The 17,765-nt window shown below is 59.3% G+C and overlaps 2 protein-coding genes and 1 pseudogene across 3 annotated transcripts; 2 read left to right on the top strand and 1 right to left on the bottom strand.

Annotated features, from left to right (window-relative positions):
• Nucleotides 1-110: 110 nt before the first annotated feature.
• Nucleotides 111-13,685, bottom strand: LOC149914674 (forkhead box protein P3-like). The gene is given in 16 exon segments (XM_090126480.1): nucleotides 111-199; nucleotides 1,233-1,354; nucleotides 1,961-2,062; nucleotides 3,410-3,474; nucleotides 3,584-3,622; nucleotides 3,625-3,685; nucleotides 3,791-3,859; nucleotides 5,117-5,192; nucleotides 5,293-5,404; nucleotides 5,494-5,584; nucleotides 5,688-5,766; nucleotides 12,303-12,358; nucleotides 12,963-13,096; nucleotides 13,189-13,247; nucleotides 13,380-13,498; nucleotides 13,656-13,685. Coding segments are annotated over 16 exon segments (1,254 nt in total). The 3' UTR covers nucleotides 111-159.
• LOC149914675 (uncharacterized) lies at nucleotides 9,474-12,391 on the top strand (annotated as a pseudogene). Its single transcript, XR_016460348.1, has 4 exons — nucleotides 9,474-9,934; nucleotides 10,065-10,114; nucleotides 10,359-10,429; nucleotides 11,180-12,391. The product of XR_016460348.1 is annotated as an uncharacterized LOC149914675 (transcript).
• Nucleotides 13,017-17,160, top strand: TSPYL2 (TSPY like 2). The gene is made up of 8 exons (XM_090126507.1): nucleotides 13,017-13,414; nucleotides 13,487-14,593; nucleotides 14,691-14,768; nucleotides 14,861-14,972; nucleotides 15,626-15,771; nucleotides 16,674-16,750; nucleotides 16,863-16,936; nucleotides 17,057-17,160. Exons 2-8 carry the CDS (start codon nucleotides 14,306-14,308, stop codon nucleotides 17,107-17,109), a joined length of 828 nt encoding a protein of 275 aa, XP_089982633.1. The 5' UTR covers nucleotides 13,017-13,414; nucleotides 13,487-14,305; the 3' UTR covers nucleotides 17,110-17,160.
• The last annotated feature ends 605 nt before the right edge of the window (nucleotides 17,161-17,765 follow it).

Genomic DNA, 17,765 nt, shown 5'->3' with positions numbered 1-17,765 from the left:
AATAAAATTTTCTGCAGGGCGGTTGGGGGTTTTGTGTTCTAATTGGGGGTGGGGGGAGAGGGAAGGGGGGGACCCCCCCCAATGCTGTGGAGTTGGGGATAACCTCTGCCCCCTCCCCGACAGCCCCCCCTCCCCCCACTTTGTGGTTTTGGGGTCCTCTCAGCTCCGTGGGGGCAGGAAGCACTTGAGGTCGCAGTCCCTGTGGGTGAATGGTGGGGTTTGAGGGTGGGATTGGGGGGCACTGAGGAACCCCCATTGTTTTGGGGGGGGATTTGGGGTGCTGGGGGGGGGGATATGGGGTTCTGGGAGTGATTTTTGGGGTGTTGGGAGGAACTTTGGGGTTCTGGGGGTGATACGGGGAGCAGGAAGCACTTGAGGTCGCAGTCCCTGTGGGTGAATGGTGGGGTTTGAGGGTGGGATTGGGGGGCACTGAGGAACCCCCATTGTTTTGGGGGGGATTTGGGGTGCTGGGGGGGGGATATGGGGTTCTGGGAGTAATTTTTGGGGTGTTGGGAGGAACTTTGGGGTTCTGGGGGTGATACGGGGAGCAGGAAGCACTTGAGGTCGCAGTCCCTGTGGGTGAATGGTGGGGTTTGAGGGTGGGATTGGGGGGCATTGAGGAACCCCCATTGTTCTGGGGGGGATTTGGGGTGCTGGGGGGGGATATGGGGTTCTGGGAATGATTTTTGGGGTATTGGGAGGAACTTTGGGGTTCTGGGGGTGATATGGGGGGCAGAAAGCACTTGAGGTCGGAGTCCCTGTGGGTGAAGGGTGGGGTTTAAGGGTGGGACTGGGGGCACTGAGAAACCCCCAGTATTTTTGGGGGGTGATTTGGGGTGCTGGGGGGGGATTTGGGGTGCTGGGGGGGGAATTCTGGGGTGATAGGGAAGAAATGGGGGTGATTTGGGGGACAGAAAGCACTTGAGGTCGCAGTCCCTGTGGGTGAATGGTGGGGTTTAAGGGTGGGATTGGAGGCACTGAGAAACCCCCCATTATTTTGGGGGGGGGGGGGAGGTTGGGGGGCTGGGGGTGAATTTGGGGATCCTGGGGGGGCATGGGGTGCTGGAGGGGTGGGGTTGGGTGGCAGGAAGCACTCGATGTCACAGACCATATGGGCAAATTGTGGGGTTTAAGGATGGGATTCGGGGGCGCTGAGGAACCCCCCATTATTTTGGGGGGATTTTTGGGGTGCTAGGGGGGATTTTTGGGGTGGGGGGGGTATTTGGGGTTACCTGGGGTAGCGTTGTCCCCTCTTGCGCCGGAATTCAGCCTCATCCACAGTCCATACAGCCCCACGGACGTTCTCCACCCTCACGAAGCATTTGTGCAGGCTCAGGTTGTGGCGGACTGCATTCTGTGGGGTGTGGGGGGGGCACCCCCAAAAAAATAATGGGTTGGGGTCTCCCACCCCCAAGGCTGCTTTGGGGTGTGTTTGGTGGTCACTGGGGGAGATCCTGGGGGGGGGGGTTCTGGTGTCCCATTTTGAAGAGCTTTTTTCTGAGGGGGGGGGAGGGATGGTATTGGGGTCCCCCCCCTTTCCAAAGTGTTTTTTTTTTTTGGGGGGGGGGGATATTCCCATCCCAAGAAGAGGTTTGAGGGTCCCACCTTCCCTATTGGTATGGGGGGGGGGGGGGTTCCTGGTCTCCCCTTCGGGGGTCCCATCTCTTGGAGGTGGCAAGGTTGTTTTTTTTGGGGGGGGGGAAGCTATGGGAGGGGGATTATTGGGGTCCCCCCCCCATTCCCTATGGTGGTGTTATGGGGTTGGGAAGGGGGGGGGGACAGGGACCATAAGAGGAGATTTTAGGGTCTTACCCACCCCCCCTCAATCTCCTGTATAGGATTTGGGTCTCAAAGCTCTTTGAAATGACAGATTTGGGGTGGGAGGGGGGGGGGTTATTGGGGTCCCTTCTCTTGAGGGGGGGGGCGGGTGTTTTTGGGATGCTGGGGGGGGGGTCCCCACCTTCCACGTGGCGGTGTTGTGGCGGAAGTAGCCAAACATGCGGCTGAACCAATGGTAGATCTCCCCCAGGGTGCGCTGCCGCTGTGGGGACTCCAGGATGGCCTGGGGGGGGGGGGACGACAGAGGGGTTTGGGGACAATTTGGGGGGTTGGGGACATTTGAGGAGGGTCTGAGGGGGGCACAGAGGGATTTTGGGGACATTTGAGGAGGGTCTTGGGGGGGGCACAGAGGGGGTTTGGGGACAATTGAGGAGGATCTGGGGGGGCACGGAGGGATTTTGGGGACAATTTGGGAGGTTGGAGACATTTGAGGAGGGTCTTGGGGGGGCACAAAGGGGGTTTGGGGACATTTGAGGAGGGTCTGGGGGGGGCACAAAGGGGGTTTGGGGACATTTGAGGAGGGTCTGGGGGGGCACAGAGGGGATTTGGGGACATTTCAAGAGGGACTGGGGGGGCATAGAGGGGGTTTGGGGACAATTTGGGGGGTTGGGGATGTTTGAGGAGAGGCTGGGGGGCACAGAGGGATTTTGGGGACAATTTGGGGGGCTTGGGGACATTTGAGGAGGGTCTGGGGGGGCACAGAGGGGATTTGGGGACAATTTGGGAGGGACAGGGGGGGCACAGAGGGGGTTGGAGGACAATTTTGGGGGTTGGAGACATTTGAGGAGGGTCTTAGGGGGTACAGAGGGGTTTTGGGGACAACTTGGGAGGTTGGGGACATTTGAGGAGAGGCTGGGGGGGCACAGAGGGATTTTGGGGACAATTTGGGAGGTTGGAGACATTTGAGGAGGGTCTGGGGGGGCACAGAGGGGATTTGGGGACAATTCAAGAGGGACAGGGGGGGCACAGAGGGGGTTTGGGGACAATTCAAGAGGGACGGGGGGGCACAGAGGGGGTTGGAGGACAATTTGGGGGGTTGGAGACATTTGAGGAGGGTCTTAGGGGGTACAGAGGGGTTTTGGGGACAACTTGGGAGGTTGGGGACATTTGAGGAGAGGCTGGGGAGGCACAGAGGGATTTTGGGGACAATTTGGGGGGCTTGGGGACATTTGAGGAGGGTCTGGGGGGCACAGAGGGGATTTGGGGACAATTCAAGAGGGACAGGGGGGGCACAGAGGGGGGTTTGGGGACAATTTTGGGGGTTGGGGATATTTGAGGAGGGGCTGGGGGGGCAGGAGGGGGTTTGGGACAATTTGGGGACGTTGGGGACACTTCAAGAGGGTCGGGGGGGGAGGGATGTGGGATTTTTGAAGATAAATTGTGGGGTTTGGGGACTCGGGGTGGGGGTTATGAGGTGGGGGGGGATGGCTTGGGGGGGTTGTAAGGGATTTGGGGGCGGCTATAGGGGATTGAGGGGTTTGTAAAGGGTTTGGGGTGGGGGCTATAAGAGACGTGGGGGGGGTAGTGCGGGATTTGGGGGGGCAATATGGGATTTGGGGGGGTCACTCACCCAACGAATGAGCATGGCGTAGGTATAGGGGGGGCGGGCGGTGCTGAGCCGATAGTACTCCATATCTTTTTTGGGGGGGTGAGGAGGGGGTGTCGATCAGAATTGACCCCCCCTCCTGCATTTTGGGGACCCCCCCCCCCAGAAAAAAACCCCACAATCCTGTTGCCATCTTACCTGGGCAGATCCCACCGTGATCCCAAAGGTGCTCCGGGGGGGGGGCAGGGGGGCCTCAGGGTCTTCACCCCATATGGAGGCTTGGCTTTTCCCTGGGGGGGCCTTGTAGGGTGGGGGCACAAACGCACCGGTGAGGGGATGGGGAGGGGGGGGGGGGGGCTTTGGGGGGTCCCTATTTTGGGGTGCCCCCCCCCTCCTCCTCCTTACCGTACTGGGGGGGGCCCTCCGGATGAGCTGTGCCTGCAGTAACCCCAAGCGGTGCCGCTCTCGGGCCAACTTGGGGAGGGGGCAAAAAATATGGGGTTTTATTAGGGTGGGGGGGCTGGTGGTCTCATTTTAAGTGCTGGGGGGGTCATAGGGTGTATGGGTACGGGGGGGTTAGGGTTGGGGTTAGGGTTGGATTAAGGGCTGGGTTTTAGGGTTGGAATTTAGAGTTAATGTTGAGGGTTTAGGGTTGGGATTTGGGGTTAGGATGTGGGTTTAGGATTTAGGGTTGAGGTTTAGGGTTGGATTTAGGATTTAGGGTCGGGTTTAGGGTTGGGGTCAGGTTTAGGGTTGGATTTAGGATTTAGGGTCAGGTTTATGGTTGTATTTACGATTTAGGATCAGGTTTAGTGTTGGGGCAAGGTTTAGGGTTGGATTTAGGGTCAGGTTTAGGGTTGGAGTCAGGTTTAGGGTTGGATTAAGGATTTGAGGTCAGGTTTAGGGTTGTATTTACGATTTAGGGTTGGGTTTAGGGTTGGGGTCAGGTTTAGGGTTGGATTTAGGATTTAGGGTCAGGTTTAGGGCTAGGGTGAGGTTTAGGGTTGGAATTGGGATTTAGGGTCAGGTTTATGGTTGTATTTACGATTTAGGATCAGGTTTAGTGTTGGGGCAAGGTTTAGGGTTGGATTTAGGGTCAGGTTTAGGGTTGGAGTCAGGTTTAGGGTTGGATTTAGGATTTAGGGTCGGGTTTAGGGTTGTATTTACGATTTAGGGTCGGGTTTAGGGTTGGGGTCAGGTTTAGGGTTGGATTTAGGATTTAGGGTCAGGTTTAGGGCTAGGGTGAGGTTTAGGGTTGGAATTAGGATTTAGGGTCACGTTTATGGTTATATTTACGATTTAGGATCAGGTTTAGTGTTGGGGCAAGGTTTAGGGTTGGATTTAGGGTCAGGTTTAGGGTTGGAGTCAGGTTTAGGGTTGGATTAAGGATTTGAGGTCAGGTTTAGGGTTGTATTTACGATTTAGAGTCGGGTTTAGGGTTGGGGTCAGGTTTAGGGTTGGATTTAGGATTTAGGGTCGGGTTTAGGGTTGGGGTCAGGTTTATGGTTGTATTTACGATTTAAGATCAGGTTTAGTGTTGGGGCAAGGTTTAGGGTTGGATTTAGGGTCAGGTTTAGGATTTAGGATCAGGTTTAGGGTTGGATTTAGGATTTGAGGTCAGGTTTAGGGTTGTATTTACAATTTAGGGTCGGGTTTAGGGTTGGATTTAGGGTCAGGTTTAGGGCTAGGGTGAGGTTTGGGGTTGGATTTAGGATTTAGGGTCGGGATCACCTGCTGCTCCAGCTCCTGGATGCGCTCCAGTTGCCGCAGGCACTGCGCCACCTCCCCCAGGTCACAGCGAGGGGGTCTGGAATGGGGGGTAGATGGAGGGGGGGCGACCCTAAATATCAACGTCTGTGCCCCCCCCCCCCCCCCAAACCCCAGTATGGGATCTGCTTATCCCTCACCTGGGGGGCTGTGGGGCAGCGCTGGGGGGGGGATCGCTCCCTGCAGGGGGGGGGGAAGGGGCCCGCTCACGTCCTGGGGGGTCTTTGGAGCTCCATTCGAAGTTGGGGAGACCTGAAAGAGAATTTTTATGCGGGGGGGGGGAGATGGGGGACCCCCTGTTTCATTTAGGTGTGTAAATTGGGGGGGGGGAGAGGGGTTACCATGTGGGGGGGGGAGCCGCGTCCTCATCACCAGCACTCCGGGGTGGTGGACGTGCAGGAGGGGGGGGCACAAAGCCCCTTCGGTGGGCACCTTTTGGAAAAAAGGGGGTGGGGGGGGGGGGGTCACAGGGGATGGACCCCAAATTTGGGGACCCCCCCCCCCACACACAGAAAGGATATGAAACCTTCCTTACCTGCGTGCGCCGGGGGAGCCCCTCGCCGTGGGTCAGCACTGTGGGGCGGTCCTGGGGGGGGCGGGGGGGGCGGCGGAGCCTTTTTTTGGGGGGGGGGTGGGAGGAAGGGGAAGGGAGCAGAGAAAATGGGGTGAGAAGGGGAAAAATGGGGTGAAATTGCCCCCCCCTCCCCATATGACGTGAGCCGTGCGTCATGGCAAGTCCTGGTCCATGCGTGTGGGTGGTGACCCCCCCCCAGCGCCCCATTCAGCCCCCCCAGTGCATCCCAGTCCCATTCAGCCCCATCCCAGTGCATCCCAGTCCCATTCAGCTCCATCCCAGTGCATCCCAGTCCCGTTCAACCCCATCCCAGTCCCATTCAGCCCCATCCCAGTGCATCCCAGTCCCATTCAGCCCCATCCCAGAGCCCCCCCAGTGCATCCCAGTCCCATTCAGCCCCATCCCAGTGCATCCCAATCCCATTCAGCCCCATCCCAGGGCCCCCCCAGTGCATCCCAGTCCCATTCAGCCCCATCCCGGTCCCATTCAACCCCATCCCAGTGCCCACCAGTGCATCCCAGTCCCATTCAGCCCCATCCCAGTGCATCCCAGTCCCATTCAACCCCATCCCAGTGCCCACCAGCGCATCCCAGTCCCATTCAGCCCCATCCCAGTGCATCCCAGTCCCATTCAGCCCCATCCCAGTGCCCACCAGTACATCCCAGTCCCATTCAACCCCATCCCAGTGCATCCCAGTCCCATTCAGCCCCATCCCAGAGCCCCCAGTTACCCCCCCCATTGCTCCCCAGTCCCAATTAGCTTCACCTCAGTGCCCCCCAGTGCCTCTCAGTCCCATCCCAGTGCTCCCAGTTCCCCTCCCAGTCTCTCCCAGTGCCCCCCAATCCCATTCAGCCCCAACCTACTGCCCCCCCAGTCCCATTTAACCCCATCGAGTGCTCCCAGTAACCCCCCCAGTCCCATCCCAGTGCTCCCAGTGCCCCCGCTCACGGGTCCCGGGCACCCGCCATGGCTTTGGGTGACACCGGGTGCCTCCACCCCCGATTTTATAGACGGGAAACCACAGCCCTGAGTCATGCGGGGGGGTGGAGGGGGGGTGTTGGGGGGGCCCCCAGACCCAGAGCCCCCGGTGTACCAAAATGGGGGGGGAATAATGAAGATCTGGTTCAAAATAAGCACTTCCAGAGGCGGAGAAATGTCCCCAAATGTGTGGAAAGGGATGAATGAAAATAAGCCCGAATTGGTGGGTGAAAATTTGCCCAGAATGCAAAGAAATGGCACAAAATCGTTGGGTAGGGAGAGCTCTAAACCGATTTTGGGGTACCTACAACCCAAAATGGAATGATGAGAGAATGCTCAAAACGTGGAGAAACGCCCTAAAATGGGTGAATGTGAGCGTCCTGAAAGGGCTGCAAAGAGATGCTCTGAAAAGCCAAGAAATGGCCCCAAAAATGGAGAGGAATGGCCCAAAATGGAGAGAAAACACCTCAAAATAGAGAGGAATGCCCCCAAACTGAGAAATGGCTGAAAATTGAGGGAAATGCCCCAAAACTGAGTGAAACAGTCCAAAAAGTGATAGAAATGTGTCCACACAGAGAGAAATGCCCCAAAATGGAGAGAAATGACCCCAAAATGGAGAGAAATGGCCAGAAATGGGAAAAAAATGGCCCCAAACTGGAGAAAAATGACCCCAAATTGGGAAGAACGGCCCGAAGTGGAAAGAAATGACTCCAAATGGAGAGATCTGCCCCAAAATGGTAAGAAATGACCCCAAAATAGAGAGAAATGGCCAAAAATTGAGAGAGATGTCCCAAAATAGAGAAAAATATGCCAAAACGGGGAGAAACAACACCAAAAACGGTGAGAAATGGCCCAAACTGAAATGAAATAGCTCCAAAACGGGGAGATCTGCCCCAAAACGGAGAGAAATGGCTGGAAATAGAGCAAAATTCACCAAAATTGAGAGAAACGCTCCCAAAGAAAGAGAAATGACCCAAAATGAAGGGAAATGGCTCAAAACGGAGAGAAATGCCCCCAAAATGGAGAGAAATGGCTCAAAATGGAGAGAAATAGCCCCAAATGGAGCAAAATGGCTCCAAGATGGATATAAATGCCCCAAAATGGAGATAAATGGCCCCAAAATTGTGAGAAATACCCCAAAATGGAGATAAATGACCCAAAAAATGGAGCGAAATGGCCCCAAAATGGAGATAAATGCCCCAAAATGGCTGCTCAGATGCACCAAAATGTCCCCACCCCATTTCCCGCATTCTGACACCGAAATCTCCGGAAAACGCCCCAAAAATGCAACGCATCGGAAAAAAAAAAAAAAAATCTAAACTAAAAGGGCCTCAAACACACCAAAATGCCACGAAACGGCCCCAAAAAAAAGGGTAAAAAAAAATCACCGAAAACGCTAAAACGCTCCAAATTCCCCCAAAGTGCTCCGAAACCATTAAACCCCCAAAATTCATTGTTTTTCCCCTCCTCCAGGCCCCTCTTTTGACCTTTTTCGCCCCAAAACGTCACTTTTGTGTTCAATGCTGATTTCAGCCCTTTCTTGACCCAAATTCGCCGCTTTTTGCCCCAAAGCTGTGCCCTCATTCAAGACCCCCCTGCCTTCTCACCACCCCCCCCTCAGTTTCAGGGATGGGGGGGGGGGGGTTGTTGTTTGGGGGTGGTTCTCCCCCTCCCCCTCCCCCTCCAATTCACACATTGGGACTTTCCCAGCTCAGAGCTGAAACTGCTCTGAGAGATGCAGGAAACCGAGGGGAGGGGGGGCCCACCAAGCCCCCACCCCATAATAAGGGGTGCAGACCCCCCCCCAACCCCACTCACCAGCAGCGCCCCACGCACTGGCCCCACTGGCACCCCACTATTTATGGGGTGTCTTCACCTCCCCCCCCCCCAGGTGATGTCAGAGAACCTCCTCCTGGGGAGAGGGATGGGGGGGGGGGGGTCCTGCCTCCCTCCCCCCCCCCCCCAAACAATCCTCCACCCCTTCCCCATGGGGTGTGTGTGTGTGTGTGGAGAACCAGCACCACACAGACTTTCACTTCTGAATTCTTTTTTTTTTTTTCCTTTTTTTTTGGCGGGGGGGGGGCGAGGCAAAGCTTCACCCCATAAGCACTTCCCCCCCTCCCCTACCCTCCACCCCCCCCCACCCCAAACCTTCAGAGGATCAACAGCTGTGGGGAGGGAGGGGGCACAGCTTGACCCCTCTGCACCACCCCAAAAACAATGACACTTCACTCTCATAAGGAACCCAAACACTTTGGTTTGGGGGGGGGCCTTCTTTCACCTTTTCCCCTCCCCAACAAAATACTCAGTGCATGGGTGTAGACACTGCAGATAGAACCTATTTTACCCCCCCACACACACTCCAACCAAATCATCTCCTGAGGAATTTGGGGTCCCTGCTTCACCCCAACGGATGCTGACATTTTGGGGGGGGGCGGCTATTTGACCACTCCCACACAACTCCCCCCCCCAAAAGAACCTAATCCTCCAGGCTGTCCCCCCACTCACATGGTACTGAAGGAGGGACCTCAAAGCCCCGCCCCTCTGCCTCTAACCCCGCCCCCTCCGCCTGCAACCACGCCCCCTTTCCATGTAGCCCCACCCCCTTCGCCAGGAAGGGCCAATCAGGCCACGCCCTTCCTTCCGATAACCACGCCCCTGTCGCGCCAACCCCCGCCCTGTCCTTATAACCCCGCCCCCTCCGCCTGCGCAGCCAATCGGGCCCCTCCCCTCCCACTTACCCCCGCCCCGGCCCCGCCCCCGGCCGCCATGGCGCGGCCACCCGCCTCCGCCCCTTGGCCGGACTCCCGGCATGCCCCGCGCCGGGGGGGCCCTTCTCAACCCACCCCCCCGCTCCCCCCACCCCTAGACCCCCCCCTCGACCCTCCCAACCCCCCCCCGGGGGCCTGGCTCCTTCCTGAGTCCCCCCCCGAGGTCTGGCTCCCCGGGGGGACCCCCTGGCTCCCGGGGGGTGGTGTTTGGGTTGAAGGGGGGGGTCCGGACCCCACCGTGCCCCCCCCCGGGGGGGGGTCTCGCCGGGTTCTGTTTGCCGACGCTTTGGGGCTGCCCCTCGCCAGCCTCCGGCAATACCCACCTGGACCCCCCCGGGGCTTTGGGGGCCCCCCCCCGGGGTTGGGACCCAGTGGGGAAAGGGGGGGTTGCGAGGGGTTAAGGGGGGGTCCGGGGGGGGGGCAGGAACCCGAGAGCTGGATGAGGCCGGGGCAGGGCAGGTAAGAGCCCCCCCCCAACCCCATTAAAATCTGGGGGGGAGGGGGGGAAGGGAGGGGGCACCAGGACACCTGGCTGCAGGCGGTGACCCCCCCCCATTCTGTACCCCCCCCCCCCCCTCTTAAAAAAAAGGCCACGAGAGGCGGAGGAGGAGCAGCCCCCACCCCTCTGCTGCAGCGCAGGTAAGTGCTGCCCCCCCCCCCCTCAGTTTGGGGTCTGGAGGGGGGGGGTTCGCCCCCCCCATTTGAAATTCACTCCCTTTTGAGTTCTCCCCCCCCCCCCCATTTTGTGATTTCAACCCCTGCCCCAATTTCGGGGGGCTTTCACCCTTCCCATTCGAGGTCTGCCCCCCCCCCTCCCCATTTTGGGGGTTGGGGGGGGTGCACCTCACCTCTGCCCCCCCCCTCCCCCCTTTTCCCTCCCCAGACCCTGACCCCGCTGACCCCAAACCTGTCCCATCACCGCCCCCCCTGGAAGCAGAGCAGCCCCCAACACAGGTGAGTCATTGTCGTCCCCCCCCCTGAAAAGTAACCCCCCCATTACCTTTTGGGACCCCCCTATCCTTTCACCCCCCCCTCCTCCAAATATTTTGGGACCCCCCCAACATCTGGGACCGCCCCCTATCCTTTTGTCCCCACCCCCAGTCATTTGGGGATCCCCCCCCCGGCCTTTGGGTCCCTTCTCACCTTTGTCCTCCCCTTGACCTTTCAAGCCCCCCCACTGTTGCGCCCCCCCCAAACCTTTCACTCAACCCCCCCCCAACTTTCCACCCACCCCTGACATTTGGGACCCCTCCCTCCACCTATTGAGACTCCTCTGATCGTTAACTCCCCCCCCTAAAACATTGGACCCCCCCCAGCTTTTCACCCCCCCCCCCCAGCTTTCTGCCCACCCCTTTAAGACCCCCTGCCCCCCCACCTTTTGAGACCCCTCTGATCTTTAACCCCCCCCACCACCATTGGACCCCCCCCCAACCCTTTCACTCTCCCCCACCCTGCCTTCTGCCCACTCCTTTAGGACCCCCCCCACCTTTTGATACCTCTCTGATCCTTCAAGCCCCCCCCCAAACTGTCATCCTCCCCCCACCCAACTTTCTGCCCACCCCTTTAGTACCCCTCCCCCCCGCCCCCCCACTTTTTGAGACCCCTCTCATCCTTAACTCCTCCCCCCACCATTAAGGTCTCCCCACTCTGATTTTTTGAGCCCCCCCCTCACTTTTTGCATCCCCCCCCCCCCTTCACTTTTAGCAGAACGCTGAGGACGAGGCCGTGGCCCGCGAGCTGGAGCAGCTTTACCTTTCCCACCTCCGCCGCCTCCGGGGGGGGCCAGGGGACAACACAGCCCCCCCCCCAACCTGCAGGGCCCCCCCCTTACCCGAACGAGGCCCCAACACCTCCCTCGCAGCCGAAATGGCTCTCCATCACGAAGGGGGGGGGGAGGACGTCGGAGCCCCCCGGAATTACGAGGGAGGGGGGGACCGGTGGTGGGGGCTTTGGTGGTACCCGCACGACCCCCCCCCGGACGGGGTGGGGGGGACACTTTGGGGGGGGCTTTGAGGCGTTGTGGGGTTGTGTTGGCTTTGGCCGTGCTGGTGCCAGTGGCTTGTGGGGATGGGGGGGGGCCCACGGCCGCGTTGGCTTTGGGGATTTACCTGGCCTTGACCTGGTTGACGTGAATGGGAGGGGGGGGGGAGCAAAACGGGGGGAGCCCCCCAAATTGATGCAGGGTCACCCGCCCCCCCCCCCCCCCCTCCATCCCCATTCCAGGTATGGGGACACCCCAAATGGGTGGAGGAGGGGGGAGGATGTGAAGTGTGGACCCCCCACCCCGGAATGCACACAGAGCATGGGCATGGCATGGGGGAACCCCGTATTTATCGTGACCCCCCCCCCCCCAACCCCACCCTGCATGTTGTGGTTGGGATGGCCGAGGACACCCCAAATTGGGGATGGAATCGCTCATAATTTGGGGGGGTGCATGGGTAACTCCAAATCTCATAACAGGGGGGCATGGGAGACCCCAAATCATTCATAGTTTGAGGGGGGGGGGGCATAGAAAATGCCAAATCATAATGGGGGGTGACATGGGAGACCCCAAATCATTCATAATGGGGGGGGCAGGGGCATGGGAGACCCCAAACCATTCATAATGGGGGAGGGCATGGAAAACCACAAACCATTAAGGGGGGGGGGCATGGGAGACCCTAAACCATTCATAATGGGGGGTTCATTGGTCACCCCAAATCTCTCATAATTGGGGGGGGGGTTGGTGGAAGGCCCCAAATCATTCACAGGGGGGGGGGGAGGAACACTGCCATTTTGGGGTCCCCCCCCACGCCCTCCCTCCTCTTCTTGCTGCTATTTTGTGTACCTGGTGTAGATACAGCCGTGGAAACGCGCTCTCCCCTCATTCCTTATGGGGTTTTTCTGGGGGGGGAGGGGGACGTTTGGGATAAAGGCGGGGGGAAGGGGGGGGGAGTGATAGCTGGGCCCCCCCCCCCTCTGTTTTCAGCCCCCCCCCTCCCCCTCTTTCTTGGCTCTGTCGCAGCTGCTTCCTGCCCTGGGGAAGGTCCCCTGCAAAGGTCATGGGACCCACAGGAGACAAAACGTTTTTCTTTTGGGGGGGGGGAGGGACACTCTAAATGTTAACTGGGGGCCTCAGACCTTAAAGTTAACTTGGGGGTGGGGGAGGGGGGGGAAGGGGCCATAGGCCCCATGATGCAACTTGGGGATGTGGGGAGGGGGGGGGGGGCTCAGGGCCTAAAAGTTCATTTGGGGGGGGGGGGGTCTTTAGGATCCTGGATGCAACTGGGTTTGGGGGGGGAGGGGAGACCCTCAAAGCTTTTTTTTGGGGGGGAGGGGGTGTCCTCAAGGCTTTAGACGTTATTTGGGGGGTGGGGGGGAGGTGTCTTTAGGTTCTAAAAGTTACTTTTTGGGGGGGGTATTTTGGGTGGGGGGCTGTTAAGCCTTTCAACACAACCCAGAGTGATGCCGAGGGAGGGGGTGGGGGGGGGATTTCGATGCTCCGCACCCCCGCGGTGCGGCCTGACCCCGGCACAGCTGAGCCGCACGTCCGCTCCCTTCGACGGTCCGCCGCCGACTGAGGGGGGGGGGGGGGGAGGGCGGGAGCGTCGCGCTTGATGACGTCACCACGCGGCGCATGCGCTTTGCGTGCGCACCGCCGACTTCCTTTCTACGCTCCCGTCATCTTGTGCCCGCCAAAAAGCCGTTCGGCGATTGGTTGGTGCTTTTCTCACGTGACTCAGCGGAAGCACCTCCTCCTCGTGGCCGGAAGTGTGCGGCGCGCTTGGCGGCGCTTTTACGACCGCGGACAGCAACAACCGGAGACTGGAAGGGTCCTGAAGCCCCCCCCGGCCCCCGCCATGAGCGGGGCCGGGGCGGAGCGCTCCCCGCCTCCCGCTGCTAAGCTCCGCCGCTTGGATCCCACCGCTGAGCCTGGAGCGGAGGCGTTGAGCCCCGGAGGTGAGCCTGGGCCTGGAGTGGGGGGCTGGAGGGGGTGGGGGCTTTGGAACCCACGTTGTCTTCTCGTTTTAGGGAGCCCGGAGGCTGCGGGGAGCACGGAGAGCACCGGAGAGGCCGAGGGGGGGAAGGAAGCCTTCGCTCCCGTGTCCTTGGGGCGAGAGAGGGGGAGGAAGAGGGGTTCGGAGGAGAAAAGGGGGCTGGAGACCCCTGGGAGGGGTAGGAATGGGGGTCTGGAGAGTACCGCTGGATTTGGGGGGGGGCTGGAAAGCATCGCCGGGAGCCACTTTGGGAAAGGGAGGGGGGAAAAGGGGGACCAGAGGACGACGAGGGGCTGGGAAGCGTCAGTCCCGGTTTGTTAGGAAAAGGGAGAGTAGGAAAAAGGGGACCAGAGGGTGTGGGGGGGCTGGAAGGCGTCACCGGGAGCCCCTTGGGGAAAGGGAGGGGGGGAAAAAGGGGACTGGAGGGTGTGGGGGGGGTGAAATCCAGCGCTATTGGGTGCTCAGAGCAAGAGAGGAGAAGAAATGGGGATCTGGAGAGCACTGCTGGGTCTGAGGGGGGGTTGGAAATCATTGCTGGGAGCCCCTTGGGGAAAGGAAGGGGGGGCAAAACGGGACCAGAAGATGAAGGGGGGCTAGAAAGTGTCAGTCCTGGCTCCTTGGGGAAAGGGAGGGGGGAAAAAGGGGTCGAGAGGGGAAGGAGAGCCTGGAAACTGCTAGTACCGGGTGCTCGGAGCAAAGGAGAAGTCTAAATGGGGGCCTCGAGAGCAGCATTGAGTGGGGGAGGGGGCTGGAGACCACCGCTGAGCCCAAAGGGGGGGCGGGGGACAACGTTGAGCCCAATGGGATCCTGGAGAGTGGCGCTGTCAGCCCCTCAGAGCAAAGCAGAGCCGGGATGGGCGGCCTGGCACCCAAACGAGGCAGCCCGGAGGACTGCGCCGTGATCTCTTTGGGTGAAGATGAAGAAGAAGAGGAGGAGGAGGAGGAGGAGGAAGAGCTGGAGGAAGGCCCGGGCCGTTACCTGGCGGCGCTGGAAGCCGTGCAGCTGGAGCTGGAGGCGGTGGAGGAGGAAGCAGCTCGAGCCTTCCGCCGCCTGCGGGCCAAATTCGGGCTGCGGCGACGGCCGCACCTGCAGCGCCGCAACCGCCTCATCCAGCACATCCCTGGCTTCTGGGTCACGGCCGTATCCTTGGGGGGGGGAGGGGGGAAAGCCTCTTTAATTGCTTTTTAATTTGCAGGGGGGAGGGGCTGTTCGTTTTCCTTAATTTTTTTTTTGCTAGTTCTTGAACCACCCCCAGCTCTCGGCCATGATCAGCGATCGTGATGAGGATGCTTTGAGCTACATGACCAGCCTGCAGGTATTTCCTTTTATTTTGGGGGGGGGAGGGGAGGTGTTAAGGGGTTGTGCCCCCCCAATATGGTTGGGGTAACTCTCTGCTTCCTCCTGCAGGTGGAGGAATTTGGAGTGGCACAGCCTGGCTGCAGGATCCGCTTCTTCTTTGCTATCAATCCCTATTTCCAGAACCGGGTCGTGGCCAAGGAGTTCGTGCGTGGCCCCTCTGGTGGGGGTCCTCAGCTGGGGTGGGGGGGTCCTCAGCTGGGGTTGGGGGTCCTGGAGGGATGTATGGGGGTAGGGAGGAGTGATGTATGGAGCTGGTGGTTCATGGGGGTATGTGTGAGGCTGGGGTCCTGGGGAGATGTGTGGGGCTGGGGGATGGGGGGGAGGGGGTCCTTGTGGGGGGCATGGTGGGTATGTGGCTGGGGGGGGGTCTTGGAGCTGGGGGGAGATCCTTGTGGGGGGCAAAAAGGGGTATGGGGCTCGGGGGGGGAGGGGGTCCTTGGAGGGAGGGATATGGAGCTGGGGGGGGGGGGAGGAGAGGGGGTTCAGGAAGGATGTATGCGGCTGGGGAGAGGGTCTTAAGGGGGAGGGGGGAGGAACTGTGGGGATGTATGGGGCTGGGGGTGTCCTTGGGGTCGTGGCGGGGGTTGATATGAGGCCAGAAGGGGGTCCTGGCAGGGAATGATATGGGACTGGGAGGTAGATGGAGGGCTGGGGGGGTTGAAGAAGTCTTGGGGTGCTGATATGGGGCTGGGGGGTCCTGGCAGCAAGTAATAGTGGGCTGAGGAGGCAGGGTCTTGAAGGGGATGGATATGGGGCTGGGGTGGGGGTGATATGGGGCTAGGGGAGCCAGTGGTGACCCCCCCCACCCCCCAGGTCACCTGGTGTCCCACTCCACCCCCATCCGCTGGTGGCAGGGGCAGGACCCCCGGTGCCACCCCCAAAAAGGCCCCCCCGGTCCTCGCAGCTTTTTCACGTGGTTTGGGGACCACAGCTTCCCTGCAGGGGACCGCGTGGCTGAGGTGAGCCCCAGTATCCTCCCAGTATCCATCCCAGTATGTCCTGTATCCTCCTCGAGGCACATCCCAGTACCCCTCACAGTGCCCCATTGCACTTCGGGTGCCTCCCAGTACATCCAGTACACCCTCAAGGGCGTCCCAGTGCTCCCAGTACCTGTCCTGGGGCCTCCCAGTACCTCCCACTACACCCACTTTACTCCCAAAGGCGTTCCAGTGCTCTCTGTACCCATTCTGGAGCCTCCCAGTGCCCATCCCACGACATGCTGAATTCCCTGAAGTGCATCCCAGTATCTCCCATTCCCCTCCCAGTACCCCCCAGTACCCACTAAAAGACCCCCTCCAGCACCCAAATCACCCCCAGTGTCCATCCCAGTATCCAGCCCAGTGCTTCCTATACTCCTTCAAGATCATCCCAGTATCCCTAGTTCACCCAATACCCAAACACCTCCAGAGACCCCCTCCAGCACCCAAATCCCCCCAGTGCCTCCCAGTATCCCCCCATTACCCCTCCCAGTACATGCTATATTCTTTCAAGAGCATCCCAGTATCCCCAGTTCCCCTTTCAGTGCCACCAAGCCCACCCGGTACCCACTCAAAGATCCCCTCCAGCATCCCAGTACTACCCCCAGTGCCTCCCAGTATCTTCCCATTACCCATCCCAGTACATGCTGTACTCCCTCGAGCATCCCAGTATCCCCAGTTCCCTTCCCCAGTGCCTCCCAGTATCCATCCCAGTTCATGCTATGCTCTATGAAGTGCATCCCAGTGCCCCCCAGCACCCCCAATACCCACCCAAACTCTTCCAAACAACCCCTCCAGCACCAAAATCCATCCCAGTATCCTCCCAGCCCCCCCCCCCAGTGCCTCCCAGTATCCCTGACCCCTCCCCCCCCCCCCCATACCAGATTATCAAGGAGGAGCTGTGGCCGAACCCGCTGCCCTTCTATCTGCTGGGAGAGGGTGCTGAGGGCCCCCCTGAGAGGTCAGAAATTTGGGGAGGGGGCTGTGGGGTGTGTTGGGGGTGGGGGGCTGAGGGGGGGGGTGGAAATAGAGGGGCACTCACACTGTGTGCCCTCCCCCCCCCCTTCCCAAAGTGAAAGTGGTGAAGACAGCGTGGTGATTGTGGATGATGACGAGGATGTGCAGGAGATCCTGGATGATGGTGATGGTATGGAACCCAACCCCAAACCAACCCCCCCTCCCCTCCAGGGGGGGTTCTCCACTTTCTTCTGCCCCCCCCCCCCCCCTCCCGCTCTGATTTTGTGCCCCCCTTCCCCTCTATTTTCAGGCAGTGGTGTGGAAGAGGTCGTGGCTGAGGAGTCCAAAAGGGGCAGAGATTGAAGAAGGGGGGTGAGGGGGGTAGAAAATTTAGGGCGTGCAGCCCCCCCCCCCCCTTCCCCCAGACAGACCCCAAAAGGGGCAGGGATGGAACTGGAAGGGGGGAAAGGGGGGAATTTAAGGGCTGTCCCCCCCCCTCCCCCCAGGCAGACACCAGAAGGGGCAGAGAATGGAATTAAAGTAGGGGGAAGGGTTGGAATTCAGGGGGTGCCCCTCAGTGAAATGGGGGGGGAGGGGAAGAGGTTGGAATTGAGGGGGTGCCCCCCACCAAATAGCCCCCCCCCCCCCAAAAAAGGGGGCAGAATTGAACTGAAGGGGATTTAGGGATCCATTTCCCCCCTCCCCCTCCAATATAAAACCACAGCTCAGGGTTTCTAGCCTTGAATACTTCCCCCCCCCCCCCCCCCCCCCATGCACCCCCAACCCATTGGGGGGTGGGTTCTTAATATTTCCCCCCTCCCAACTCCCCAGGAGAGATTTTGGGGAAATCAAAGCAATTTTTTTGTACATTTTGCAGCTTAAAAAAAAAAAAAGAAAAAAAAAAGTAAAACTTTGAGATTTTTTTCCTTTTTTTTTTTTTCCTTTTTTTTTTTTTTTTTTTTTTTTTTAAATCTCAAAGATTATAATAAAGGAAAAGATTTACAAAGGGGGGGGTGTCT

This window comes from Phasianus colchicus, chromosome 29 (genome assembly GCF_987193195.1).
Source record: "Phasianus colchicus chromosome 29, bPhaCol1.hap1.1, whole genome shotgun sequence".
Taxonomy (NCBI): Eukaryota; Metazoa; Chordata; class Aves; order Galliformes; family Phasianidae; genus Phasianus; species Phasianus colchicus.
This window is presented reverse-complemented; position numbering and strand designations above follow the sequence as displayed.